Source organism: Schistocerca americana, chromosome 3 (genome assembly GCF_021461395.2).
Source record: "Schistocerca americana isolate TAMUIC-IGC-003095 chromosome 3, iqSchAmer2.1, whole genome shotgun sequence".
NCBI classification, from domain to species: Eukaryota; Metazoa; Arthropoda; class Insecta; order Orthoptera; family Acrididae; genus Schistocerca; species Schistocerca americana.
In genome coordinates this window covers 592,549,644-592,576,866 of record NC_060121.1, presented here as the reverse complement: position 1 = coordinate 592,576,866, position 27,223 = coordinate 592,549,644, and the positions used below count along the sequence as shown (strand labels likewise).

General features: G+C 39.4%; 1 protein-coding gene across 1 annotated transcript in view; it reads right to left on the bottom strand.

Moving 5' to 3' along the window:
- Window positions 1-27,223, bottom strand: part of LOC124605384 (TATA box-binding protein-associated factor RNA polymerase I subunit B) — a 309,701-nt gene that overhangs the window by 13,700 nt on the left and 268,778 nt on the right. The window contains exons 9-10 of the mRNA XM_047137024.1: window positions 14,450-14,670; window positions 6,630-6,843 (exon numbers count right to left, since the gene is read on the bottom strand). Of these exons, the coding sequence (XP_046992980.1) occupies window positions 6,630-6,843; window positions 14,450-14,670 (435 nt within the window). The remainder of the gene's footprint in view (window positions 1-6,629; window positions 6,844-14,449; window positions 14,671-27,223) is intronic.

Genomic DNA, 27,223 nt, shown 5'->3' with positions numbered 1-27,223 from the left:
AGCTTTCTCTAAGTCTACAAATGCTAGAAATGTAGGTTTGCCTTTTCTTAATCTTTCTTCTAAGATAAGTCATAAGGTCAGTATTGCCTCATGTGTTCCAACATTTCTACGGAATCCAAACTGATCTTCCCCGAGGTCGGCTTCTACCAGTTTTTCCATTCGTCTGTAAAGAATTCGTGTTAGTATTTTGCAGCTATGACTTATTAAACTGATAGTTCGGTAATTTTCACATCTGTCAACACCTGCTTTCTTTGGGGTTGGAATTATTATATTCTTTTTGAAGCAAATGTTGTTTAGCTACCAGGAGGTCATTAACCAGCATGATTGTCTTTCTCGTAACTGTTTGTTACAAAGATATCAATAGCAGTACCTCTTCTTTAAACAGCATCCTGTATTTTTTATTCAGTAATCCACATTCTCTCCTCAAGATCTGTTCTTAAACATATCAAAGTGTACCACTCAAGTAAACATGATATTATTAAAAGCATAACATAAAACTGACTTTGACTTTCCTATAATAGGACACAGCGCAGGTATGCAAGGTGACATAACCCATTCACTTGTTGGAGTTGACAGTAAACAAATAGAAACACAAGGAAGATGCACACCAGTGATTGCTGTTCTGCTAACTTACATTATTCATCTATGAGTAGCATTTTTATCTTCTCTTCATTGGTGTATATTGTGCTCACACAAACTTTCAACTGAAGACTGCCGACTGAATGGCCAATGCGCATTTTCCTTGTGTTTCGGTACTGCAATTGACGAATGAAACGATTGTGTTGTTAAAATGTCAATGGATATCAGTTACTGAACGCTGGCCCTATTTCAACTGCACATGAAGTTGGATCTTTCCTACATGTCAGTCAGGAGCCTGAAGATGCCGTAGTGAAATGCCCAACCAGTCGCATAAGTAAAATAAAATTTGAAATATAGATGGCTGAAGGTGTTTTCCATTTGGGATTTCCAGTTCAAAAAAGTGTAAAGTACAGCAGCATCAAAATGTTTATCTCACTTCCAAATATGTTAGGTGTGTATGAGGTAATAAAGTAATCAAAACAAGATCTATTTTAGCTCAAAAAATTGTTATTCTCTAGATGAATTTGTTGACAGATATAAATAGAGCACTTTTCACTTATTTCAATTTGCTGTTCTGGAGCGACCTGTATGTACTATATCAAAAAAATTGTTTACATTCTGCAACACCAATACTATTCTTTCTCACTAGGTACACCAAGCTGGATCTCCTCATACTTTGAAGGCAAGAAGTTTTGTTTCTTGTGGATACCACATTCCTTCACGGAGGAAGAGTAAATGTTTGTTTCTTGTTGCAAAGAAATACTAATGAGATTCTGATAGTGGAGCAACTCATTATGTATCAGTTTTACAAGAGGGGAATCCTAGCCGTATTACATTAACATTCCATTCAATTTACAACCCCAGAAGTTTGGAACGTGATGGTAAATGTGTCATCCTACAAAAATCCTAGCCTCCGGGATGACACTTGTTTTCCACATCAAAAATGACCTGTTGAAATGTATAATGCTTGACAGTCAAAACACAGCCACTAAAAATGACAGTTTATTCTTTCATGATTAAAAAATTTGTAGTGGAGACTTTTCAGACTTCTTGTAGTCTGTTCCTAGAATTTCCATTTTTTCTTCCTCTAACTTTACCATATTTCCCACAACAGTAACTGATTAGATTAGATTAGATTAGGTTAGATTAGATTAATACTAGTTCCATGGATCATGAATACGATATTTCGTAATGATGTGGAACGAGTCAAATTTTCCAATACATGACATAATTAAGTTAATTTAACAACATACTTAAGTTAATATAACAACTTTTTATTTTTTTGTGTTTTTTATTTTTTTATTTTTTTATAATTTTTTGTTTTTTTTCCCCTCTTTTTTATTCTGAATTTATATCTAAAAATTCCTCTTTGGAGTAGAAGGAGTTGTCATTCACAAATTCTTTTAATTTCTTCTTAAATACTTGTTGGTTATCTGTCAGACTTTTGATACTATTTGGTAAGTGACCAAAGACTTTACTGGCAGTATAATTCACCCCTTTCTGTGCCAAAGTTAGATTTAATCTTGAATAGTGAAGATCATCCTTTCTCCTAGTATTGTAGTTATGCACACTGCTATTACTTTTGAATTGGGTTTGGTTGTTAATAACAAATTTCATAAGAGAGTATATATACTGAGAAGCTACTGTGAATATCCCTAGACCCTTAAATAAATGTCTGCAGGATGATCTTGGGTAGACTCCAGCTATTATTCTGATTACACGCTTTTGTGCAATAAATACTTTATTCCTCAGTGATGAATTACCCCAAAATATGATGCCATATGAAAGCAATGAGTGAAAATAGGCGTAGTAAGCTAATTTACTAAGATGTTTATCACCAAAATTTGCAATGACCCTTATTGCATAAGTAGCTGAACTCAAACGTTTCAGCAGATCATCAATGTGTTTTTTCCAATTTAATCTCTCATCAATGGATACACCTAAAAATTTGGAATACTCTACCTTAGCTATATGCTTCTGATTAAGGTCTATATTTATTAAGGGCATCGTACCATTCACTGTACGGAACTGTATGTACTGTGTCTTATCAAAATTCAGTGAGAGTCCGCTTACAAGGAACCACTTAGTAATGTTCTGAAAGACAGTATTGACAATTTCATCAGTTAAAGCTTGTTTGTCAGGTGTGATTACTATACTTGTATCATCAGCAAAGAGAACTAACTTTGCCTCTTCATGAATATAGAATGGCAAGTCATTAATATATATTAAGAACAACAAAGGACCCAAGACTGACACTTGTGGAACCCCATTCTTGATAGTTCCCCAGTTTGAGGAATGTGCTGATCTTTGCATATTATGAGAACTGCTTATTTCAACTTTCTGCACTCTTCCAGTTAGGTACGAATTACACAATTTGTGCACTGTCCCACTCATGCCACAATTCTTGAGCTTGTCTAGCAGAATTTCATGATTTACACAATCAAAAGCCTTTGAGAGATCACAAAAAATCCCAATGGGTGGTGTTCGGTTATTCAGATCATTCAAAATTTGATTGGTGAAAGCATATATGGCATTTTCTGTTGAAAAACCTTTCTGGAAACCAAAGTGACATTTTGTTAGTACTTCATTTTTACAGATATGTGAAGCTACTCTTGAATACATTACTTTCTCAAAAATTTTGGATAAAGATGTTAGAAGGGAGATTGGACGGTAATTGTTGACATCAGATCTATCCCCCTTTTTATGCAAAGGTATAACAATAGCATATTTCAGTCTATCAGGGAAAATGCCCTGTTCCAGAGAGCTATTACACAGTTGGCTGAGAATCTTACGTATCTGTTGAGAACAAGATTTTAGTATTTTGCTGGAAATGCCATCAATTCCATGTGAGTTTTTTCTTTTAAGCGAGTTTCTTATTTTCCTAATTTCAGAGGGAGAAGTGGGTGAGATTTCAATTGTATCAAATTGCATAGGTATGGCCTCTTCCATTAACAGCCTACCATCTTCTAATGAACACCTGGATCCTACTATATCCACAACATTTAGAAAATGATTATTAAAAATATTTTCAACTTCTGACTTTTTGTTCGTAAAGTTTTCATTCAATTTGATGGTAATACTGTCTTCCTGTGCTCTTGGTTGGTCTGTTTCTCTTTTAATAATATTCCAAATTGTTTTAATTTTATTATCAGAGTTGCTGATTTCAGACATGATACACATACTTCTGGATTTTTTAATAACTTTTCTTAATATAACACAGTAGTTTTTATAATGTTTCATAGTTTCTGGGTCACTACTCTTTCTTGCTGTCAGATACGTTTCCCTTTTCCGGTTACAAGATAATCCTTAGTAAGCCATGGTTTGTTACAAGGTTTCTTATGAGTATATTTAACTATTTTCTTGGGGAAGCAGTTTTCAAATGCATTTACAAAAAGTCATGAAATAAATTATATTTTACATTGGCATCAGGTTCATGGTACACCTCATCCCACTCTAACTGCTGTAGGCTTTCCCTGAAATTTGCAATTGTTAAATCGTTGACTGAACGTACTACTTTGGAGGACTGTTTAGTATTGCTGAATGGAGCTATGTCATATATTGTAACTAGCTGTGCACCATGATCAGAAAGATCATTCTCAAAAGGCTGAGCATTTATCTGGTTAAACTTATCTTGGTCTATAAAGAAGTTATCTATCAGTGAGCTGCTACCCTTTACCACCCGAGTAGGAAAATCAATAACAGGTGTCAAATTGAAAGAACTGAGTAATACTTCAAGGTCATTTTTTCTATTACTCTCTTTCAGAGAATCTACATTGAAGTCCCCACAAATAATAATTTGCTTCCCCCTGTCTGACAGATAGCACAACAAGGAGTCCAAATTTTTCAGAAATAGATGAAAATTTCCTGATGGGGACCTATATACAGTTACAATTATAAATGTGCCTTTATTTAATTTAAGCTCACAGGCACATGCTTCTATATGTTTCTCTACACAAAACTTTTTGTTTCTATACTTTTTGCACAATGATAACTTTTGACATATATGGCAACTCCTCCTTTCTCCATATTTTCTCTCATTACATGTGCAGAGAGCTTATATCTACTTACATTTACCTTATCCATACCAGTAACAATGTGATGCTCAGACAGGCATAGTATATCTATTTCATCCTCAGCTACTAAATCTTCTAAACAAACCAGAAGCTCATCTATTTTATTCTTTAAACTCCCAGTATTTTGATGAAATATACTTACATTATTTTTAATTATACTTTTATGAGAACCTTTCCTTATTCTAACATTTGCAGTACTCTCCTGTCTGAGTTTCTCATTGTGCTTAGGCCTAGTTCCTATACCAGTGGTCACATGGTGTTCAGAGAGGCAGATTATGTCAACTGGGTTGGGGACTTTAATTCATCAATGCAATTACCTAGGACTGAGATACAACTTGGTGGAGATAAAATTTCTGGTGATTGGTGAAAATTTATAATTGACAGCTGTGATTGGTGATCCAATGTGCTAGAATTGTGCTGTTTAATTTCTTTCCTAAACTGAAGATTTGTTTCAATCCTGACCTCTCGTAGAACTTGACATCTTTCTGTCTTACCTATCCTAAAAAAGGTGCTGCTCCAACACCTGTAACCACTGGTATTTTACCATTCATGGCAGTGCCTCCACCCTTAAAATTTCCTGCTATTACCCCAGCCAGTTTCCCCTTCCCTTTCCTGTTGAGATGTAGGCCGTGCCTGGTGTAGTCCCACCTACTGAGTGAACCAACAGGAACCACACCAATATGAGCCCCCGCACCCGACCCAAGCAGCCGTTCCAACTCCAAATTAACTCTCCCAACAGAAGAGTTCAAATGAGGCCGTTCATGGCGTCTCAGGACAGATACAAATTCAACATTGGTGTGTCTCGATGCCGACGCAATCTTTACCAGGTCACACTCTATACTGTACCCAGGATCTCTGTCGATGCTGTTCCCTGGCCCTCCCACAATAACCACGGTGTCTTCCCTGGTAAATCCTTTACAGAGTGAACCTAAATCCTCTGTCACCTGATCCAGACTAGCACTTGGTTTGAAAAAATTTGTGACCTGGTATTCTGGTCCTAATTCCTCCTGCAGAAGTTGGCCTACACCTCTGGCATGAGAACTGCCTAACAACAAAACTTTCTTCCTTTTCGATGACTTTCCTACATTTTTTTTCAATTTCCTATTGAAAGTTTGTTGTGTCCTGTCTACACCTACCTCTGCTTGAGGCTCATCAGTTTCTAACTGAAGCAACAGGTCAAACTTATTTTTGACATTCACCACAAAACTGTCAGACTTAGTTCTAGGCCTGTTCCTTCTGTTACCTGTTGCCACTTCCCACCTCTCTTTGCCCTTCTCCCTCCTTAACCTGTCCGGATCTTCCCTAGCCTGATCTAGCTCAGCCTGAAGGGCAGCAATTTTCCCCTCCTGTTCCACTATCTTCCTATCTCTGCTGCAAATCCTACATAACCACTGATGAGCCTGATCCACTTTCCCGACACCCACACCACTGCAGTCCCCCCAGTGAAAAAAACTACTGCATCCATCACACCAAACCCCGGAACTAACATATCTACGGCAAGTCAGGCACTTCTCACTCATGGCAAAAATAATACTTTAGCTAGAATAAATCAATTAAATTACCGAAAATCAAAAAAGACGTTACAAGAATTAAGCCTATTCACAAATGTATATAAGCAAGTTTCTGATTTAAAACTCCGCTGTTTTTCTGAGATCTGTATTAAAACAATGAAGGTATATGCAATTTATTATATATTTCACTTGATGGAATGAAAAAAAGGACAATTAAACGAGATACTTTACGTTTGATTCTCCAAAAATGTTACGAGAATTAGGCCTATAAACTAATGTATATAAGCAAGTTTCTGATATAAAGTTACGCTATTTTTCTGAAATCTGTATTAAAACAATGAAGTTATACGCTATTTACGGTAGTTTACTTATTTGTTACAGAGAAACTAGTTAAATTACCATGATCTCAATACACCTCAACTCTTCTCACTCATTTTTAATTAAAAGTTTTAACTGAAGCACTTACTCAGAAGGATCCAACATGAAGTTCATATCTGAAGTGTTGAAATTTTTCCGGAGAGAATTTTGCTGCTTAGGACACTTATGGGTAATGATAATGGTACTGTAAGTTGACAGTGGTCTGAGGGTTGCAGGAAAATACAGGTTATATGATTTTTCATGTCTCTCTGCAAGCAACAGCAATGGCCGTTTCAGAATTTCAACTGTCTGTGGTTTCAAACCTGTAAATATAACCAACAAATCTAAAACTGAACAGCAAAACAACATACTTCAAATAACAATATTTTAAAACTAAAACAAACTACAAAGTCAATACACTCATAAAATGTTCACCCTACGGTTGATGGGTAGGAAAATTATAATTTAATGTACTAATAACGCTGAGATCATTAGAGAACAAAAAACAGAGATAAGAAAGAAATATGTGGTCTCACATTCAGTGGAAGCATACAGGGATTCACATGAAGTGATTAAGAAATGTCAACATCATGGTTTTTCTTGGCAGTAATGTTACTAAGTGGCAAGCTTCAGAGCAGGAGATTTCTTATTTACAAATGCGAGTGAAAAATTAAGGCAAAAAAAAGGGCTGCTGATTTAAGAAAGGCATACTGAATATACTGAGATCTCAAGTTGAGATAAAAAGATGTCTCACAAGAAAGTGTTACATTTGTATATATCATCAAAAAACTGATAAACAACTTTATTTTGCTGCAACTATAATGTGTACAACTTTGCTTCCGCCGTCTGCCGATAGGTGGCGACAGCGGTCGAAAGAAACAGATTGCAGATGTCAGGTAATTAACTTGGACCTCGGTCATCATATCCTCATTTAAACATTAGTCAGTTTGTGTCTGCATCATAAAGTTGTTCTCGATTGAAAATGTCAGTTTACGAGCCTTATTCTCGTCATTGGTGGGAGGTGTTATTGCTTTGTTTCAGTATGGAAAAAAACAGCGGCTGAGTCTCATCGAATGCTCTCAAGTACGTATAGTAAGGACACTATTACTGAAAGAACGTGTTGTGAGTGGATTCAATGCTTCAAGAATGGTGATTTTTAACGTCATATACCAGCATAGTAGTGGAAGAGAGAATGTTTTAGAAGATGCAGAATTGGAGACATTGCTGAGTGAAGACTCGCATCAAACTCAATAATAATTGGCACGATTAGTGGGAGTGACACAGCAAGCCACTTCAAAACGTCTCAAAGATATGGACATAATTCAGAAACAAGGCACTTGGGTCCCATGTGAGCTGAAACCAAGAGATGTTGAACGGCATTTGTGTGTTTGTCAACAGTTGCTTCAGAGGCAAAAACGGAAGGGATTTCTGCATCGCATTGTGACCGGGGATGAAAAATGGGTTCACTACGACAACCCTAAACCACAAAAAATCATGGGTATATCCTGGCCATGCTTCCATGTCGACGGCCAAACTGAATATTCAAGGCTCCAGGATCTTGCTCTGCATTTGGTGGGACCAGCTCAGTGTCGTGTACTATGAGGTGTTAAAACCAAGTGAAACAACCACAGGTGCTCATTATTGAATGCAATTAATGCATTTGATCAGAGCATTAAAAGACATACAGCCACGATAAAGTGATTTTGCAGCACAACGCTTCACCGCACGTTGAAAAAGAGGTCAAAATGTACTTGGAAACATTAAAATGGGAAGTCCTACCCCACCCGCCATATTCTCCAGACATTGCTTCCTCTGACTATCACCTGTTTAGATCAAAGGCGTATGGCCTGGCAGACCAACACTATCAATCTCATGAAGAAGTCATAAACTGGATCGATTCATGGATCCCTTCAAAAGGTGAAAAAAAATTTTTTATGCAGGATTCGTACACTGCCCAAAAGATGAGAGAAAGTAGTGTCCAGCGATGGAAAATACTTTGAATGATACATGTGAAACCAATTTGTTTCATTAAAGATTCAAATGTTGAGGAAAAAATGGTGGAAGCAAAGTTGTACACCTTGTAGTTTCTATTATTTTGTTATCATTGGGCAGAATTAGAAGTTTTGAGGCCCAGCAGATGATCACAAAATAGACAGAACTAGTTACAGCCAAATAAAGTTTCTTAACAACTTTTTGGTGTTGTATGTAAAAATGACTTGTATCTGAGCTGTGGACCACAAATAAAGAACAAAAGAGAAGTGTGTTTATGTTTCCTGCAACTTATATGTCTTAAATCTGATTTTGAATTAAAAACATGCCGTCATTATCTCTTTACTCTGATTTTTACACCCAGCTGCTCAGTAAAACGTAATACTGAGGAGTCTTAATTTGAATATCAAGTACAATTTTTCACATGTTGCTGGCAAGCAAATTTCATATAGCACTTGGCAGATGTGACCATTTCTAGTCCATATTAATATTTTAAATGAGTTAAAGATAAGCCAAATGCAAATTTAAATCACTTTTTTACTTCATTTTTGTTTAAAGATTGCTGACTGAAGACTAATCTGAAGCAATTCCTACCCTTAAGAATGTTTTGACATTATAACTAGATTATTTTTCAGCTGCTTCTAGTTTCCTTTGATTCTATAATCTCTTGGCAAATGAGTAGTAAGTGGCAAATTTAAATGATTTCCCAGCATTCTGACCCCTCACTCCAAATTCCACATAACAGTTTCCAACATCTTTGTGCCATATGTGACTAGGCTTTTCTGGCGTATACTGCTGCTGAAGGTTTCTTGTATCTCCGGCAGGGTGATAGCATTAATATATCACGACATTCCGGGAAGTGTCATACTTCTCATCTTCTGGCAAAGTGTCAAGATTCACGGAGAGTGGGGTATTTGTATGTGCGGTCTGCCCCCTCTACCAGTCCTTGGGAGGCTGCGGTGGTCTGACTGTGGGTGCACGGTGTTGGGGGTAGTGGCCACCCCTGGTGGCTGTGTTTGGCTCTGTGTTGGCATTCTGTCTGCGTCGGAGAATGTTGGTGGGTGCGGTCTCAACAGGTTGCCACTATCGCATGGTTCCAAGCAGCGCGTAGTTGGTATTCTTCATCCCTGTTCACCAGGCTGTTGTGAATCCCTATTTCTAGGGATTTTTTTGATAATACTTTTCCAGAAGCCAGATGCTCAGCACAGCACCTTTGTGTTTTCAAAGTCGAAGGTGTTTTCTTCCTTAGTCACACACATCTGATATGTTCTTCACAGTGTTTGGTTATATAGCGCTGTGTTTGTCCAATGTATTGTTTTCCACATTCACATGGGATGCTATATATTCCTGGCATGTTAAGCTTCAGCGGGTCTTTGGCAGAACGTAGGGGCTCCCTCGTCTTCGGTGGTGGGCAGAGAACAGTTGTGATATTGTATTTGCCCAGAAGTTATGCAATTTTAGCTGAGAGCGATCCCACGTACGGAAGGAACACGACCCATATGTCTTCCTTCTTCTTCTTCTTCTTCTTCTTCTGGGGTCGTCACAACTTCTTTCTTCCTTTTTAGTGCCCTGTTAATCTGCATTCTGGTGTAACAATTTTGGCAGAAGACTTCCCCCAGGTGTTGCAGCTCGGATGGTAGGCTGTCTTTGTCACAGATAGCGTGCGCCCTACGTACCAGAATGGTCAGCACTGTCCGTCTTTGTGCTGGATGGTGTCAGCTTTTTGCACGAACGTATAGGTCTATGTGTGTCTTCTTCCTATGCGCTGTATGGCCTAGTGAACCATCTGCCTTCTCCTTAATTAGTGTGTCAAGGAAGGGGAGGCATCAATTTGATATTTAGATTGATGCTGTTGAGGTTCTCCAGAAACTCATCTAACACCTGTCTGCCATGCCCCCACACAACAAAAGTGTCATCAACATAACGGAAGAAGTGCTTTGGTTCCCGTCTAGCAGCTTTAAGGGCCACCTCCTCGAAATGTTCCATGTAGAGTTTTGCAATCACCGGAGCCAGTGGGAAACTCATGGCCACACTGTTGATCTGCTTGAAGAATTCCCTGTTGCACTAAAAGTAGGTGGTTGTCAGTGTATGTTCGAAAAGGCTGACTGTTTGTGGTTCAAAGTGCTGAGCTAAAAGGGACAAGGGGTCTTGAAGGGGTGAAGAGCGGTGTCACATCGAAGCTCATGAATAAGTTTTCCCTTTGTAGTCGCATGTCCCTGAGTACTTTTACGAACTTGGTTGAGTTACTCACATGGCGGCTGCAGTGTCCCGCAAGGGGTTTGAACAGCGTTGTTAGGTATTTTGCTAGTCTGTAGCTCTGAGAGTTGATGGTGTCCAAAATCGGTCTTGGAGACCCCCTTTCCTTATGGATCTTGGGGAGTCCATAAAGGCGTGGTCTCACTGCCACTCTGGAGTGCAGCTGCTTTTCATTGGCTCAGGTAAGTCATATTTCTTCAGCAGAGCTATCGTCCTTCTAGTCATCATCAAGGTTGGGTCCTTCTTCAGGTTCCCGTAGGCCCCATCTTGTAGCAGCACATTATTTTCTGCCAGTACTCATCGGTGCTTAATAGCACTGTTGCGTTCCCTTTGCCCGCTGGTAAGATTGTCATATCAGGGTCGTCTCTAAGAGGCTGGAGAGCTCCTCGTTCTTCCGCAATTATGTTTAGGTAATCGAGATCTGTCAATTATTCTGCAGGTTTCCCATCTGCCTTCTTTTGCTTCCTCTTTTGAAAGCCCTTTTATTGCTTCTTCCACACTGCTGATAATATCCCATTTCGAGATCTTTCTGGGGATGGGGGAAAAATTCAGTCCTTGTTTGAGGACCACGATTGTGGCAGTGTCCAGTTCTTTTCCAGTCAAATTAACCACGGCTCTGGTGTCATTCATCTCCTTGTCTGTCGTCTGAGTACTGGCTAGTCTGCCGAATTTACTGAGATGTTTAGATGTAGAGCCCAATTTCTGCACCTCGCTGCTGGAATGCATGCTGCAGTCAGCCCATTCACTAGATAGGCTGTAATGCCCTTGCCAGCTGTAGGTGGCATGTGAGGAGGCTGCGTGCATTCCTGTCAAGTTCCTTCCAAGTAAACTGAATGCGCTCCCTTACTAAGGCCACACCTACTCATTGTAATACCTGGTCGGTCTTCTTTGATTTTACTGGGTGTCAAATAACTGCAAACTTTGGTACGATGTTCTCATCTCGACAGTGTTGTAGGAAAGCCAGTGTGCTAATTCGCTTTCTTGATGTGTTCCTTCTGCAGCCACTTGAAGCACAGACTATCTCCTAAAAAGGAAGAAAGAAGTAGTGATGACCCCAGAAGAAGAAGAAGAAGAAGAAGAAGAAGAAGAAGAAGACAAATGACGCACATTCCTTCCTTATGTGGTCCACTCTCATCCAAAATTGCACGACTTCTGGGTGAACACAATATCAAAACCGTTTTCCACCCACCACCAAAAATGAGGGAGCGCCTAGGTTCCGCCAAAGACCCGCTGAAGCTTAAAATGCTAGGAATATATAGCATCCCACGTGAGTGCGTAAAACAGCACACTGGACAAACACAGCGCTGTATATCCAAATGCTGTGAAGAACATATCACATGTGTGCAACTAGGACACAGAAAAATCAGCCATAGCAGAACATAGCACAAAGGAAGAAAACACCTTCAACTTCTAAAACATGTAAGTGCTGTGCCGAGCATCTGGCATCTGGAAAAGTATTATCAAAGAATCCCTAGAAATAACGATTCACGGCAACTGGTCAACAGGGATGAAGAATACCAACCAAGCGCAGCATGGAACCCTGTGATAGCAGGAGTCCGTCAGGATCATGCCCGCCAACATCCTCCAGCACAGATGCCGACAGAATGCCCACACCAAGAGCCGAACACGGCCGCCGGGGGGTGGCTGCTACCCCCACCACCGCACTCCCATGGCCGGACCACCAATGCCGCCCCAGGTCTAGTGGAGGGGGGAGACTGTGCATACAAATATCCCATTCTCTGTGAATCCCGACACTTTGGCAGAAGATGGGTAGTATGATACTTCCCGAAACGTCGTGACATATCAACGCTACCACATGGCTCGAGACCCGAGAAACCTTCATCATCTTTGTGGCAGTCTGTGAATTTATTGGTTGATTATAATTTAAATAGCTGTTATAGATGGCTTCCTTCAGAAGATAACATTTATTTTATGATGTAAAAAATGTATAAAAATAAAAAGGGAACACCACTAAGTAAGCAATTTTACATGAGAACCAAATACTATATCTATTTATAACTGGATTCTCCATCAAACTTACAGTGTACAGGAGATTATATGGATGAACATAATTAAGATATATTTTAGGTAACTAGTGGTAGGCTGTACATTCTATAACGTTTTTGCTGTTCGAAAGTTAAGTATCTTTCATTTATGCCATACATCTCAACAGCAATGCAACTTTTTAAAATGTCATCTCTGTATTGCAGCATAGCATGGGTAACATAGAATAACAGGTTTCAGACCTGGTGCAAAGTTTATAGCTGTTGTGCTTTCTAATTCTGCCTCTGTCTGCAATCAGGCATTTTTAACATCATACCTAATCTGTTTTATCTGTAGCTTTTGTTCCTGATTTTCTGTGTCGCTTTTTTTTACAATCTGATCTGTTATAATATTTAGACTATTTTCTCTAGTCTGACTTTATTATTATCACTGTTAACTTCCACAGAAACCTAACAATCAAAAAAACAATTTCAGCAGTTTCTTCCTTATACTCAGTTCAGTACCAAACACCTCAGGATATTTTAATCTCTGCTGATCCATCATGGATACAGGATAGCAGCTAGTCAAATATTTACTAAAGTGTCTTCGAAGCAAACACTTCAAAAATGAATTCACAGAATCCAGATACTGATGGCTCCAGATATATAAGTATCGGCATATCTGACTGAATACATGGAATGCACAGGGGTCTGAAGATGGCATTAATGAAATGCCGAAACTGGAAGTGTAAATAAAATAACTTCTCAAAACTTGCAGCTGTTTGGTGATTTTTGTTTGATAAATCAGGATATTTTGGTTGAAATATTCTTGTCTGTGTCGTTCCAATCTTCATATTCAACACACTTTATTACATTCTGCTTCCTAAACAAATAAAATTCTTTGATGTCAGCCAAGATAATATCCAACACTGATAGTTCCACCTCTTTCCAGTTACAGCATTTGACATCCTTACATTTGAACCTCTAGCACTTAGCGATCATTAAGCCCACATATTTATAGGTAGTTAAGTAATTTAATATCTTCTTAGAACCTCACTGATGGTCAGAGCCACAATTAGTTTCTCTTCTTGCACCTTTGCATCTACTGTAAGCTTTTTCTGCACACCTTTTCCATTGCTGATTTCCCTCAACTACTGCCTTATTATCTCTCTGATCTTCCTGTAGACATACCTTGTGTCTGGTATTAATATGCTGGCTCTTTTCCACCTCTATGGCACTGATCAACACTGAATTATGTGATATTTTATCTTTAGCAGAAGTTTTCTTACGTGAAAACAACAAGATGTCACAAACTAATGCTGCCTTTCATGCCCCCTTACCAGTTGGTCACTAACACAGTAGCTGTTATGAAGTCACAAGATATCTGAATGTTGAAGACTTTACAGAGTGCGTTCCCAAATTTCATTATTGTTTTTGTTGTTGAACAACTACTGACGTTTCACCAACTGCTGTATGTTATATTAATACACTCACTGTATTTGTGGCTTCTACATTCTGATTCTGTCATGACATTTCATTAAATTTAGTAACAGTTTTATTAACCACTCCATGCATTGTCCCCTCACTGACATGTCTTTCCTAAGGAATATTGAAGAACAACATAGTAATAAGGTAAACATAGGATGAAAGTAAATCCTTGCTCCAATGAAAGTCCAAAAAATATTATTTGATAATATCTTACCCTTGAATAAATGGTCCATAGTCTTCACCTTTTCACATAGCCTTTCATCCTTGACAGCCCTTTTCCAGTGTTCAATTAGTTGCTGAGTATTACCTTCTTCTCTTGGATCTATTAAGTCTCGAGTGGGAATATGGTGTCTCACTAGTAGTTGCTTGCGTCTCTCAAACCAACACACCCATCTGTCCCAGCTGAAGAGTCGAAGGTCGTCACCAACATACAGCCTTAATCACAAACAAATAATTCATGGACAGAGAAGGAAGATTTTTGTTTTATATATTAACGTGAAACCAATAAGGGGCACAGTCTGCTTTATGAAAGTCAATGGTTTACTAAGACCCATACTGTAATATTTTGTTGAGTAATTTTAAAATGTATTTCTTTTTTCAATTTATACATGGTTATTACAAGTGACTGATAATCTTTTATCAGTGTTAACATGGCTATATTTTTTTGACATTATATTTCAGAACTTTGCAGTCATAATGATAAACTTAAAAATTTGATTTTGTCTTGATGCAGCAGTTCCCACTTTCTTCCAGCCATCAACAGACCATTTTGTTTTCACAATTTCTATGCTTCCCCATATGCACTGCATCTATTGGTATCTTTCTAACTTTTGAACTTTCCATCTGGACTGGATTTCCCATTTTTCCATTTGCTAATGACAACCCCACTTTCGACATTGAACTGGACAATCAACAATGCTGTGTTGTGCTACAACAGTTGTTCTTTTAATTTATGTGTGAGAGTGGCTTGTACAATGCCAATAAAGTGTACGTTGACATGTACAATAGCAATACCAAGGACCTAACAGAAAAATGCAGTGCTTGCAGATGCCTAACTACTATAATTTCTTCAGCGGCAATTGCAAGCACAACAGTAGCTGGCTCAGCAACAACAACTCTTCTAAGTTCAGGAGCAGAGCACCAACACCAAATTGCAGATACTGCATACACAATATAAAAAATAGACACACACCTCATGCTTACTCAAAATTCAGTAGCCTCAATCCTGCTTTTCTTGCTTGCCTGAGCATAAGCTACATCCCTTGCCATCACGTGTCTTATCATTAAGTGGTACATACTGGTTTATTTGTAAAGTTAAGTACAAGTTAGAATTTTTACAGTATCATATGCTGTAGTCGCAATTGTGTACAGCACTGATTGCAGATAAAAAAAAAAAAAAAAAACTGAGCTGCTACTGTCAATCAACATGCCAAAATCTCAATTATGTTGATGATATAACTGTAGGGCACATGACTATGAATTCTTTAATGGTCATGAGTGTGCTTAAAATTACTAAAAGTGTCAGAAAATAAATCAAATATTTCCCTAAGTTTCTTACATGAAATAAGCACACAAAAACATGTGTGTGTGTGTGTGTGGGGGGGGGGGGGGGGGGGGCGGCACACACACACACACACACACACACACACATTTTTGTGTGTTTATTTCATGTAAGAAGCTTCGGGAAATGTGTGTGTGGTGTCACCGCCAGACACCACACTTGCTAGGTGGTAGCCTTTAAATCGGCCGCAGTCCGGTAGTATACGTCGGACCCGCGTGTCGCCACTATCAGTGATTGCAGACCGAGCGCCGCCACACGGCAGGTCTAGAGAGACGTCCTAGCACTCGCCCCAGTTGTACAGCCGACTTTGCTAGCGATGGTTCACTGACAAATTGCGCTCTCATTTGCCGAGACGATAGTTAGCCTAGCCTTCAACTACGTCATTTGCTACGACCTAGAAGGCCCCATTATCATTTGCTATTTATCTTGTGATGCATGTACCGTCAGGCCAATGTTCACCAATTATGGATTAAAGTTAAGTATTCCAACAGCTACGTACTTTATTTGCTAGACTCAAATCCTTTAACTGTTCCAGACCTCACGCCAGCCTGCGTGAGCTTAAACGCGTGCCTTTCGGCTTCACCTCCTAGTGGCTTGGCTGTCTTGCCAAGTCACAACAGTGTGTGTGCGTGTGTGTGTCTGTGGGGGTGTGTGTGGAGGGGAGGGAGGGGGGGGGGGAGCACGCACACACACACACACACACACACACACACACACACGGAAGCATTTCATAAGTGCAATAAGTTACTATCTGTCCTATATCTGTTACCGACGAATGATGGTAATCACCTGCGCACAGAAATTTCATAAAGTAGTTAATAAATGCAAATAGGCATACTGTGCAAGAATCCATTTGTACATGCATGAAATCATGAGGCTGAATGTCATGTTCCTACAAGGCAGGTGGCTCTGAAAGCTAGTAACTGGCATACATTACTTACTAGGTTGGTGGTTGCTCCATGGAGGTGTGCACGTTCTCAGAAACACACAGTGCTCCAGAGGATGCTGATGCTCATGACAATAAAATAATGATGTCAAAAGGACAGCACGTGATTCACTCTGTCACTATCCCATGAAGTGGAAAGATTAATGCAAATAAATGTTAATGTTTACATTTATCAGCACAGGTATATTAAATGATGAAGGTATATCTCTTATTTTGTGGATTTGAAGATAGGTTGGACTTAGATTTGCAGCCTCAAGATTTCAGTCTATGAAGATGCAGTCAATGACAAGAATAAGCATGGTACATAAGGACAGCAAAACAAAAGGGACCTCAGGTGATTGTATTATGGATCCTGTACCCTTCCACATCATACTCCTAATATAACTACAAATTAGCAGTGGTAGAACATAGGTGACATTTCATTTGTGGTGACCGCGCCGAAGAACGTGAAATCTGTAGGCTAGGAGAAAAGTGGCACAGAAGAAGAAGAAGAAGAAAGAAAATAAGAGCGCACAAAATCGTAATTGTGTTACATTACGAATAGACTGAAAAGTGATTGTGAGCTACAAAGTTGCAAGCACAGTGGCAGTTAAGTGCATAAAACAGGAAGACTAAACAACATTTACAGAAGACAAAATTATATGATAACGAGCAAGAAATTATTTTCATCCAGATAACTGAGAATAAACGAATTGTTCTTGACAAAGGGATCAATAACTTATATTGAGATGACCACATAAACTAAACACCTAAACACATGCCTCCTCTCCCATCCCTCCCCAAAACATGAAGAACGAAGAATGTATTAGTAAAGAAAAAAAGGAGTATCAAGTTTCTTGACGGCATTTATACTGAATAAGCAAGTTATATATCCAAGAGTCAGAAGATCAACAGACACAGCATCAGCAAGCTGCTGTTATCTCATCTGCAACATGTCAATGCACCAGATGTCAACTACAGCTGCGCAACTACTTCCAGTGTTGGCCCTCAGAAAACAGACCATCTGTCTACAGCATTACAGTTAGCCTCGACCATCAAACCAGCTTCTTATTGACAACTCAACATGATGAGAGCTGCCCTTAAGCTTCGATGGGCTATATTAAAAACACATTGTTTTATTTATGGAGGTGGTAATGTTATGTGTTGCTTAGGTATCAAATGTAATGCGCTTGATCAAAGTTTCTTTTGTTAATTTTATAACACCCTTTAAGTTACATGGCGGCCACAGCTGACTGAAGATTCAATACAACTGAGTCTTGTTAACACTGCATTCCAATAGTGATGCACAAATTGGAGGAAATGTTGAAGACTATTGATGCATTAAAAAAGGAACTGAGCACTAAGATAGGCAGCTGCTATACTAGTCTAAGAATATAACTAACAGTTAGTCTAAAAACAGAAGTAATTTCTGGCCTAAGAATGGAACTAACTTCTAAATCAAGCACAGAACTAACTTGTAGCTTGAAAGCTATGAAATAAAGAATGAAATTTTGGTGCTTCAAAACACGATATCCTCTATAACTAAGGACTTAAAAACAGATGTAATATAACAGCATGATTTGATTTGGAACAAAGTTAGGAAAGATTTCAAAGAAAGAAATGATGATGTAAAACAAATTCAAGATTTTGCTGAACAGAACTAAATGAGGTATTTGAACAAATTTCAGATACACAATCAAGGATAAATATTTCAGAGAATGTCAAAGAAACAGAGGGAATTCTTTTTACAGATATGAATTTGCCAACTTTGGTTGAATGAGTTAGTGAGTTAATAGAAAAGAAGGTTCATACGTTTCTCGATTTATCTGCCAGTACATTTCAGTATACAGAGGATTTATAAAGAACCAAACAGGAGTTCCATAAACTAGGGGATGAACTAGCAAAAACAAAGGATGAACTAGAAGAGGAAATTTTGTGAAAGTCAGTGGAACTTATTGAAGAACAAATATAGGAAACAGTATTAATGTATTTAACATTCTGCAAAATATAAACCTGAAGAGGATATCCATTCCACATATTTCTTAAGGTGCATCTATGACTCAAACCTGGGTGATGGATAAATTGTTTCTTGCTGGGGGTACTTAGAATCATGGTGAATGCAGTGTTTCTCATGAAGAACAGTGACAGAACTAGAAAAAGACTTTTATACAGAAAGAACAAAAGACAGAAAGAAAAATGAATATGTTTAGAAATTATCATAAGTGGTTGCTAGATAATAAGTGAGAAGTTACATTACACACTAGAGGGTGTACTATGAAATACAAATAGATAAGTTTTATGTTAGCAAGTAGTGAAAGTGAGGTATACTATGACCAGATTAAGTATCACAGACAGCCAAACTATCGCAGAAGAGAGGCGAGTGTGTGACAACAATGATTAAAATATTAGCGGTAGGAGCCAAGGCTCTCTGTCTTGTAGCCAGGTTGCAAAAATATAGTACCTAACTACAGAGACAATCCTAAGCATAGCTCCAACATAACATATGCAGATACTACCAAAGTGTATGATCAGACATGGGTACCACAATTACAGGATAACAATCAGTTCCAAAGTCTAGCTAAAACAACACCAGTAAATAGCAATAAGAATAAAAAGTGTATTATTTATGATGCGAGGTCATGTTCCCTATTAGCAAAGCCAGGTTTGACAGAGAGGAGGAAACGGAGTTACCCTATAGGCATGAAAGTACTGGAGCCGTAATAGCCAGATCACTGGTATGAAATAATCATGAATGGCATTAAGGAAATAAACATGAGTATTAACTGCAGGAGAGCTAACACAGAGGAGTCTTTGTTTTATGAAAAGGAAGGAGAAAAAATTTAGCTCAGGACTCAGGTGAATTCCAGATCTACTGGGAATGGGTCAGCTGGAAAGAAGAAGTGTAGGCATGACACAGTGCAGGATACTGTACCCGGGATATGCACTAATTAGCCAGAACATTATGACCACCTAATAATAGTCATTCTATCCACCTTTGGCATGGATAACAGCAGTGACCCATTGTGGCATGGAAGCAATGAGGTGTTGGTAGGTTGCTGGAAGAAGCTGGCACCACATCTGCACACATGTCACCTAATACCTGTAAATTCTGGGGAGGCGGGGCGATGAGATCTGATGCTACTTTCAATCACATCCCAGATGTGTTTGATCAGGTTCAGATCTGGCAGGTTGGGAGGCCAGCACATCAGTTGGAAATCACCACTGTGTTCCTCAAACCACTCTATCACACTCCTGGACTTCCGACATGGTGCATTACCTTACTGAAAAATGCCACTGTCATCTGGAAACATGATTGTCATGAAGGGGTGTATGTGGCCTGCAACCATGAATGATACTCACTGGTTGTCTTGGTGCCTTGCACGAGCTCTACTGGACCCATGGGTGCCCATGTGAATTGTTCCCCAGAGCACAATGAAGTCCCCGCCAGCCTGCCTCCATCCATCCCAGAGTACAGGTGTCAAGGAGCTGTTCCCCTTGAAGAGGATGGACTAGCGCCCTCCAATGGACATGATGAAGAATGTATTGGGATTCATCAGACCATGCAATGCTCCGCCACTGCGGCAATGTCCAGTGCCGATTGTCATGTGATCTTTTCAGTTGTAGTTGTCAATGTCATGGTGTTAACATGACACATGCATGGGGTGTCAGCTCCAGAGGCCCATCATTAGGAGTGTTCGGTGTACTGCGTGTTCAGTCACATTTGTGCTTTGCAAAGCATTAAAATCTGATGTTAGTTCACCCACAGTTTGCTGCCTGTCCTGTTTTATCAGTCTGGCCAAGTTACAATGTCCGGTATCTGTAAAGAGGGTGTCTGTCCAATCCCATGATGTTGGGACATGGTTTCAACTTGTTTTTGCCATATGTTGAAGACAGTCACCACAGCACTCCTGAACACCCAACAAGACAAGCAGTTTCCGAAATGCTCATGCCAAGCCTCTGGCCATCTCAGTGTGCCCTCCGTCAACCACAGATATGTCGTGCCTTCCCCATTCAACACACAGAGAGCATGCTCACTGATATTACATACACCGTGTGTGTCTCTGACTAGCAGTCATTCATTGACAGGTGGCTCTGCTATCGCCTGTATGGTTTACATCGAGAGTAGATTGTGGTCATATGTTCTGGCTGATCAGTCTCTCTCTCTCTCTCTCTCTCTCTCTCTCTCTCTCTCTCTCTCTCTGTGTGTGTGTGTGTGTGTGTGTGTGTGTGTGTGTGTGTGTGTGTGCGTGTGTGTGTGTGTGTGTGAGAGAGAGAGAGAGAGAGAGAGAGAGAGAGAGAGAGAGAGAGAGAGAGAGAGAGAGAGATTGATTATTAAGGTGACGAAAACCCTCACTGAAGAGGGGATGGAGTGAAGTACATACTAGGGCACTATCACTGTAAAAAGTTTGATGGAAAGTGGTGTACTGGACAGTACTTATCAGAATTAGGATACCATTATAGTTTGATGATACCTACTACAAAATTGCCAGGTAAATGGATACATCTGAGTACTGTGGTTCAATTGTATGTGTGTACTAAATGAACAACAAATACTCTGAACTTTGTGAAATATTATTGGTCGTTATTGATGATTATAGTGCAACAAGCAAAGAAAGGTTGCTGGTTGTAACTGACAATTAACTTCTCAAGTTCATAGCAATAAAGTAAAGGACCCAGATTGGCTAGATAGAATGTGCTGTCATGTTTAACCCATGTTGCTGAAAGCTAGTATAACCACTCCCTACTTACCTCTCTTACTGCTGGGGAAAGCAAGTAAGAGGCGAGTACAACCTTTGTAATTTAGACGTATTATGCAAAAATAGCCCCAGGACTGAGTAGAGAAAGTGGAAGAGAAAAGCCTTAAAGTAGTATCACCTTTAAATCAGATAAAATAAAATCAGAAAAGAGTTTGCTGATTGCTATATAAAACTAACAAGGTGACTCAGTTGATAGCCTGATTACATCTAGGAATAGTTCTACACAAAAATGTGGTTTAAGATGAGCTCAGTGAATTACAAAACTAGGAGTCTAAACAAGACAATGTGCAAATTTGCACAGTATGTTGGGATTTGTACCAATGGTTATATTCAGCATGAAGACTGAAACGTTATGTAACTAAGATTAGATAAAATATGCCACACCTTGGTGAATACAAATATCTGTGCAGTTGATGACTGAATTTTATTCTGAAATAGGAAGGGTGTTCCAGTTTCAAAAGACTGTAGGAAGAGAACCCTTGGCCAGAATGATGTCAAATTTGGACAGCTTATATAGACACAGAGCGGAATGTCATGGGGAAAAAATACCAACATATGGTGCTCTAAGTGTCAGAATATGCACAAATACAAATGCATGGTACACAGCTGTACCCCAGTTTGAGTCCAAAATGCTGAACATGACTTGTCTCCATGAAGGACCACACCACTGCTTGTACAGCTTTTTCACAAGAATGGCAACGGTGCGCCAGTAGCTCTGCAGAAGTTCTGGATACTCAAGGGTATGAAAGAAGGCATTGGTCTCATGTCTGCTAAGGGTCTGGAGAAAATGATCACAAAATTCGAAAAGATAGGTTCTTTTGAAGTGCAGTGTGATAGAGGGAGGAAAGCAGTTGATCTGACATCTGTCAATATTTCAGAACATGCAATGCATGGGGAATTGCCCGAACATTGGACATGCCTGTAAGCACAGTGCACAAAATCCTACAATACATCTTACATTGCTATCCATATAAAATCACTCATACTCGGGAGCTGCTTCCTGCTGACTCACCAGCAAGACAAACTTCCCCTCTGGAATTTCTTGTTCCCATGGAAATGGATAATTTTTTGGAGGTGGCATTGTGCATGCTGCTCTAGGCCCTGGACGGCAGTTTGGAATTACAGAGCAGGAGAACTTTATGGATGCCCTGATTTACATGACTTTGCAGGACCAGGTTGTTGATGGCTAAGGACTGAACGAATTCTAACAGGTCATTGGGGAAGGTGGGGTTACAGCCAGAGGTGAGTGATGTGATAGTCAGGCCATTTGGTGGAGTGAGTTTCACTGCCTAGACAACAACACAGGACTTTGGAGGATTGGTGTCTGTAATAGTGCAGATGGAAGGAGCAGCATCTGCAGTAGAGGATTTCAAAGAAAAAAAGAGAGTAAAAATACATGGGAAAAACGGATAAAAATATGTACAATACATAGAATTATGTGAGTGAAAAAGACCAGCACGTATTAAAGTACAGGGATCAATTGCATTGTACAGAAATTCATAATCAGAAACATAAAAAGATGTACTTTTCAAACAAAAGCATAATGATGATTCATATAGGTGTGTATTTCAGTTGTCCGTAAAGCAAATAGTTTAATCTCGCATTTTGTATTGCAAGCAGCAGTCATGATTTTGTCCCCATTTGTCTTGTCAATACTAATGCCAGTATTTTCTACTCACATAATTGGACAGACCTCAGATTGTTAGTGTTATGAAAAGTAAAATGAGCAAGATTGATTGAAGCTAGACTGCCAATGTTTCCAGAAGAAGTGGGTACAGCTTCATGTTCCATCAACATTAGTGAGGAGCTCGATTATTTCACTCATTTCTTTAAAATTATGCAAATTGAAGGGGGAGGGGAAGGGGAAGGGGAGGGAAGGGAAGGGAAGAAACTATTGATGTCAGCTGCATAGGAACTTTGTGCTGAATCAGTGGCGATGAGTGAAAGTGTGTGCTGGACTAGGATTTGAACATGGGATCTCCTGCTTATTTGGCAGTTATGTTAACCGCTGCACCACCCAGACACAGCACTTATCGCACCTGCACGGACAATCTTTGCACTCCTCTCAGCTTACCTACATTCCCACCTAATGCCACCTATTCACAATCTCCATCCATGGACCTCATGTCACTACTTTGACATTCCTGCATGAGGTTGAACATACTTGTGCATCCCTACTGAAGCTGGTGGATTTACTGCCCACTGCCCATTGAGGCAAATCAGTTATATGAATGCATGGTGTCTGTTCATTCGGACATGTCTGAATCTCAATGTGTGCCAGGACTGCAGATATGCCTTCAAACAAACGAGAAGTTAATTATGCAGGTTTATTTTTTCAAGGAGATAATTTAAACTTCATGATTGTTTCTTTTAGCATATTTTTAGACCAAAAATGATAACACACTGTATATAACCTCTCAATGTACACATATCTGCAAGGGAAATGTTTAGCACGAAGTTTAATTACTGTATTGTAATTAAATTTGATGAGCTCAAAAATGCAGTGCTGTTAGGTTCTTTTTTATTTTACTTCCACATGCATTGTTCAACATGATGTTTTTGAAAACCAAGAATAAAAATATTTTGATCACTGTAGTTTCGTGTTAATTTTTTACTTAATTAAGGTAAACTCACATTCAAGTAACATGCTTACATTCCCCTTTAAACTGTGCAATTATCATATTTCCATAACATTTCTGTATTTCTATGACATTTCTGTATTTTGCTGCATCACTTAATCAGAACACAGAATTATGCCTGTTCACAGTCAATAATAGGTGGGAAGAGGGCACTATTCACTGTGTTAAAATGAATTCTTCATCCTAAATTCAAAAGACACAAGTATTCTGTAAGAAGAGACACTCTACAATTCAGTCCCAGGGGCAGCAGGCAGAAGAACTATTAAATTACTTGGTGTGCATTTAAATGCTCACAATAAATAAAAGACCAAGGGAGTTGTGTGATAGATAGTGAGAGTCTCGTGGTTAATTGTTTCAGTGGGGAGAGGGAAGGGAAAGTGAGAAAGGAGGATGAGCAGGCTGAGGGAACATACTGTAAATCTATGCAGCATATAAAATGCAGTAACAACTGCTTGTAGGCTGGAACTGATACCGAGAGGTGATAAATAGTACGCATAATCTACAAAGGTGGCTTCAGCTCTCCCTCACATATGTCTTGTCACCCTTTCTGTGGAATCAGTAACCTCTAAGTGCAGGAGCATTAAATAATTTAAAATTAGTTTCTTTCAAATACAAGTACAAAGAACTTCCCTGTGCTAGAAGTCTGACTTCACCCACATTTATCACAAACACATTTATATTCCACAGTAAAATGGGATCCATAATAACAGTGAGGTTTTGTATTTCCTCTGGTGCCATATTTCCATTAAGGTAGGAAGTTATGAGGGAAACTGGTCTGTTGGAGGGTCTTGTTCGAGCTCTCAGACAGACTCTAATGTACACTTCATTTTGTTCTCGACCTCTCCATCATACCTTTAATAACATACCTCACCTGGACACGGCCTCAGCGTGTCCTCTAGCTAGCCAGAGCCAGTTTCTGATATTCAGGGAAGGGGGCTTTGTCCAGCCTAGAGATGATGTGCTGGTATTCCCACATTCTTTCTAAATGGGTAAACCTGTCAGTTGATTTGAAGTGCATGAGATTTACCCAGGAAGGCCTGTGTTTTCAAGCACGCAGTAGAAATCAACTTTGAAAAGCCCTCACAGGGTGCAGCTCTTTACTGAAGAATGCAGTTAGCAAGAGCAGGAAATGGCCAATGGAAATATCCCGAATTCTGTTCCTAACGCTGAAAAGGGCTGCTTGTGGTTAGCAAAACTGAAGAAGCACCAAAATTAGTGTTTAATGACCCACTGCCAATGAGATCATTAGAGACAGTGCACAAGTTCAGATTACGGAAAAATGGGGAAGGAAATTGGCCGTGACCTTTCAAAGGAACTATCCCAGCATTTGCCTTAAGCAATTTAGGAAAATCTACATCGGGATGGTCAAGTGGGAATTTGAACCATCCCATCCTCCTGGATGCAAGTCCAGTGTGCTAATCACTGTGCTACCTCCATGCTTGGGCTAAACTGAAGACAGTTGGCTAACAGCCCTTGCGAGGTGTACGAGGTAAATCTTGTATCCTCTGTGCTGGTGTTTCAAAGTGTAGTTCTGAGGTCAGTAGTCCAGATCCTTAACCATCATCTAAGTTATTTTTCAAATATGAAAAGCCTGCAAGAATTCCAAATGCATATCCAGTAGTCAGATCTTGGAATCTTTCTGAAAGAACTTAGAATGCAACAGGGTGTTTATTAATGATACAGGAGTACGGTAGTGACCATTTTAACTTGACCTTGCAGGTCAAAGCTTAAGGAATACATTAGCCTGTGAACATTGCTGGTTCTAAAGGGATAAACTGCCTCTGCGACAACTCCATTGCAAGTGTACTAGCAATAGGCAGCTTCAGATGGCAAAGTCTGTGCTGAGGAATCTCTTTTGTGATCCGCTATTTTGGCCACTTAAGCAAATGATGTTACAAAGGTTGGTCGTTTCTGAGCCATATATGTTTTCTCAGCTTCCAAACTGACTGTTCTTATTGTGATTATCATCCAAAAACAAGTGACAGCCACAAATCTAAACCTCTTTGTTGCCTTTGCAGTTCACATAGAATAGAGGAGTTGAACAAGGGTTCCCATCTTCATGTGCAACTTGCCACATTTTCCACATATTTCTTGTCCATTTCACATTGTGTTGGTGTGTCCACTGTGCTGAGACTTAAAACAGAACAGTGGGTCAGGGACATCTAGTCCCACTTAGTAGTCGCATTATAAGATTTAACTCCCATCACTAACATTGATAAGCAATGTTACAGCATTAGATATGGTTCAACTTTACGGAATATGAATGTTGCTACAATGTGCACAGGCATTGTTGGAGAAACTGCAGGTGCCTTGTCTACTTTCCCATTCAATCACTTCACTTCAGGAGTTTGTCACATAAATGTCTTCCCTCTCTTTATTCAGGTTTCCTCCATTTGCGTTAGAATTCAGCATGATATGACTCCCTAGCTAGAATTTAGGGAGTCTAGCAATTCAATCAAAACTGGCACCAGCACATTTTGTGTTCTGAATCTTTTCAGCTTGATGAGACACTGTTATGGCCAACTGTTTTCCATTCCATATATTTGGCACATTTCAGTGTACCTACTACACATTGCAACCCTTTATTTGTATAAAAGTCTTCCATCTATGAATAATCAAAATAACTTTTTTTTCTCAGCTGAAGCCCTGCTGTTGAGGGGATACTACTGCCTCCAACTGGTACACCATGTGTTAAAATGGATGTCATTGTGTTCCCACGAGCAGTTAGGGATATGAAGCTGTGCACCTAAGGAGAGGTGCTACCCCTGGTAAGCCTACTATTGTACATCAACAGCCATTCACTACATTGGCATATAGCACAACTTGAAATTGAGGATTTGTAAGAAATATCTGGTGTATTCACGATCGAGGTAATTAAGGCATGATCCCTGCTCCTTGTGACACACAATGTTCCACTGCCTTGGCACGCAGTGGTCACCTTAGCAGGCACAGATCCTATGACCACAGATTCCTGGCAGTACTCACCAGACCTCAGCCTGATTCTGGATTTACCAAATCCAAACTCTTCTAACCAAGACCGAGATATCTAATGTGTTTGCCATTTTGCAACACGAGGAGGCACATAATGCTTATAAAATTCCATGAC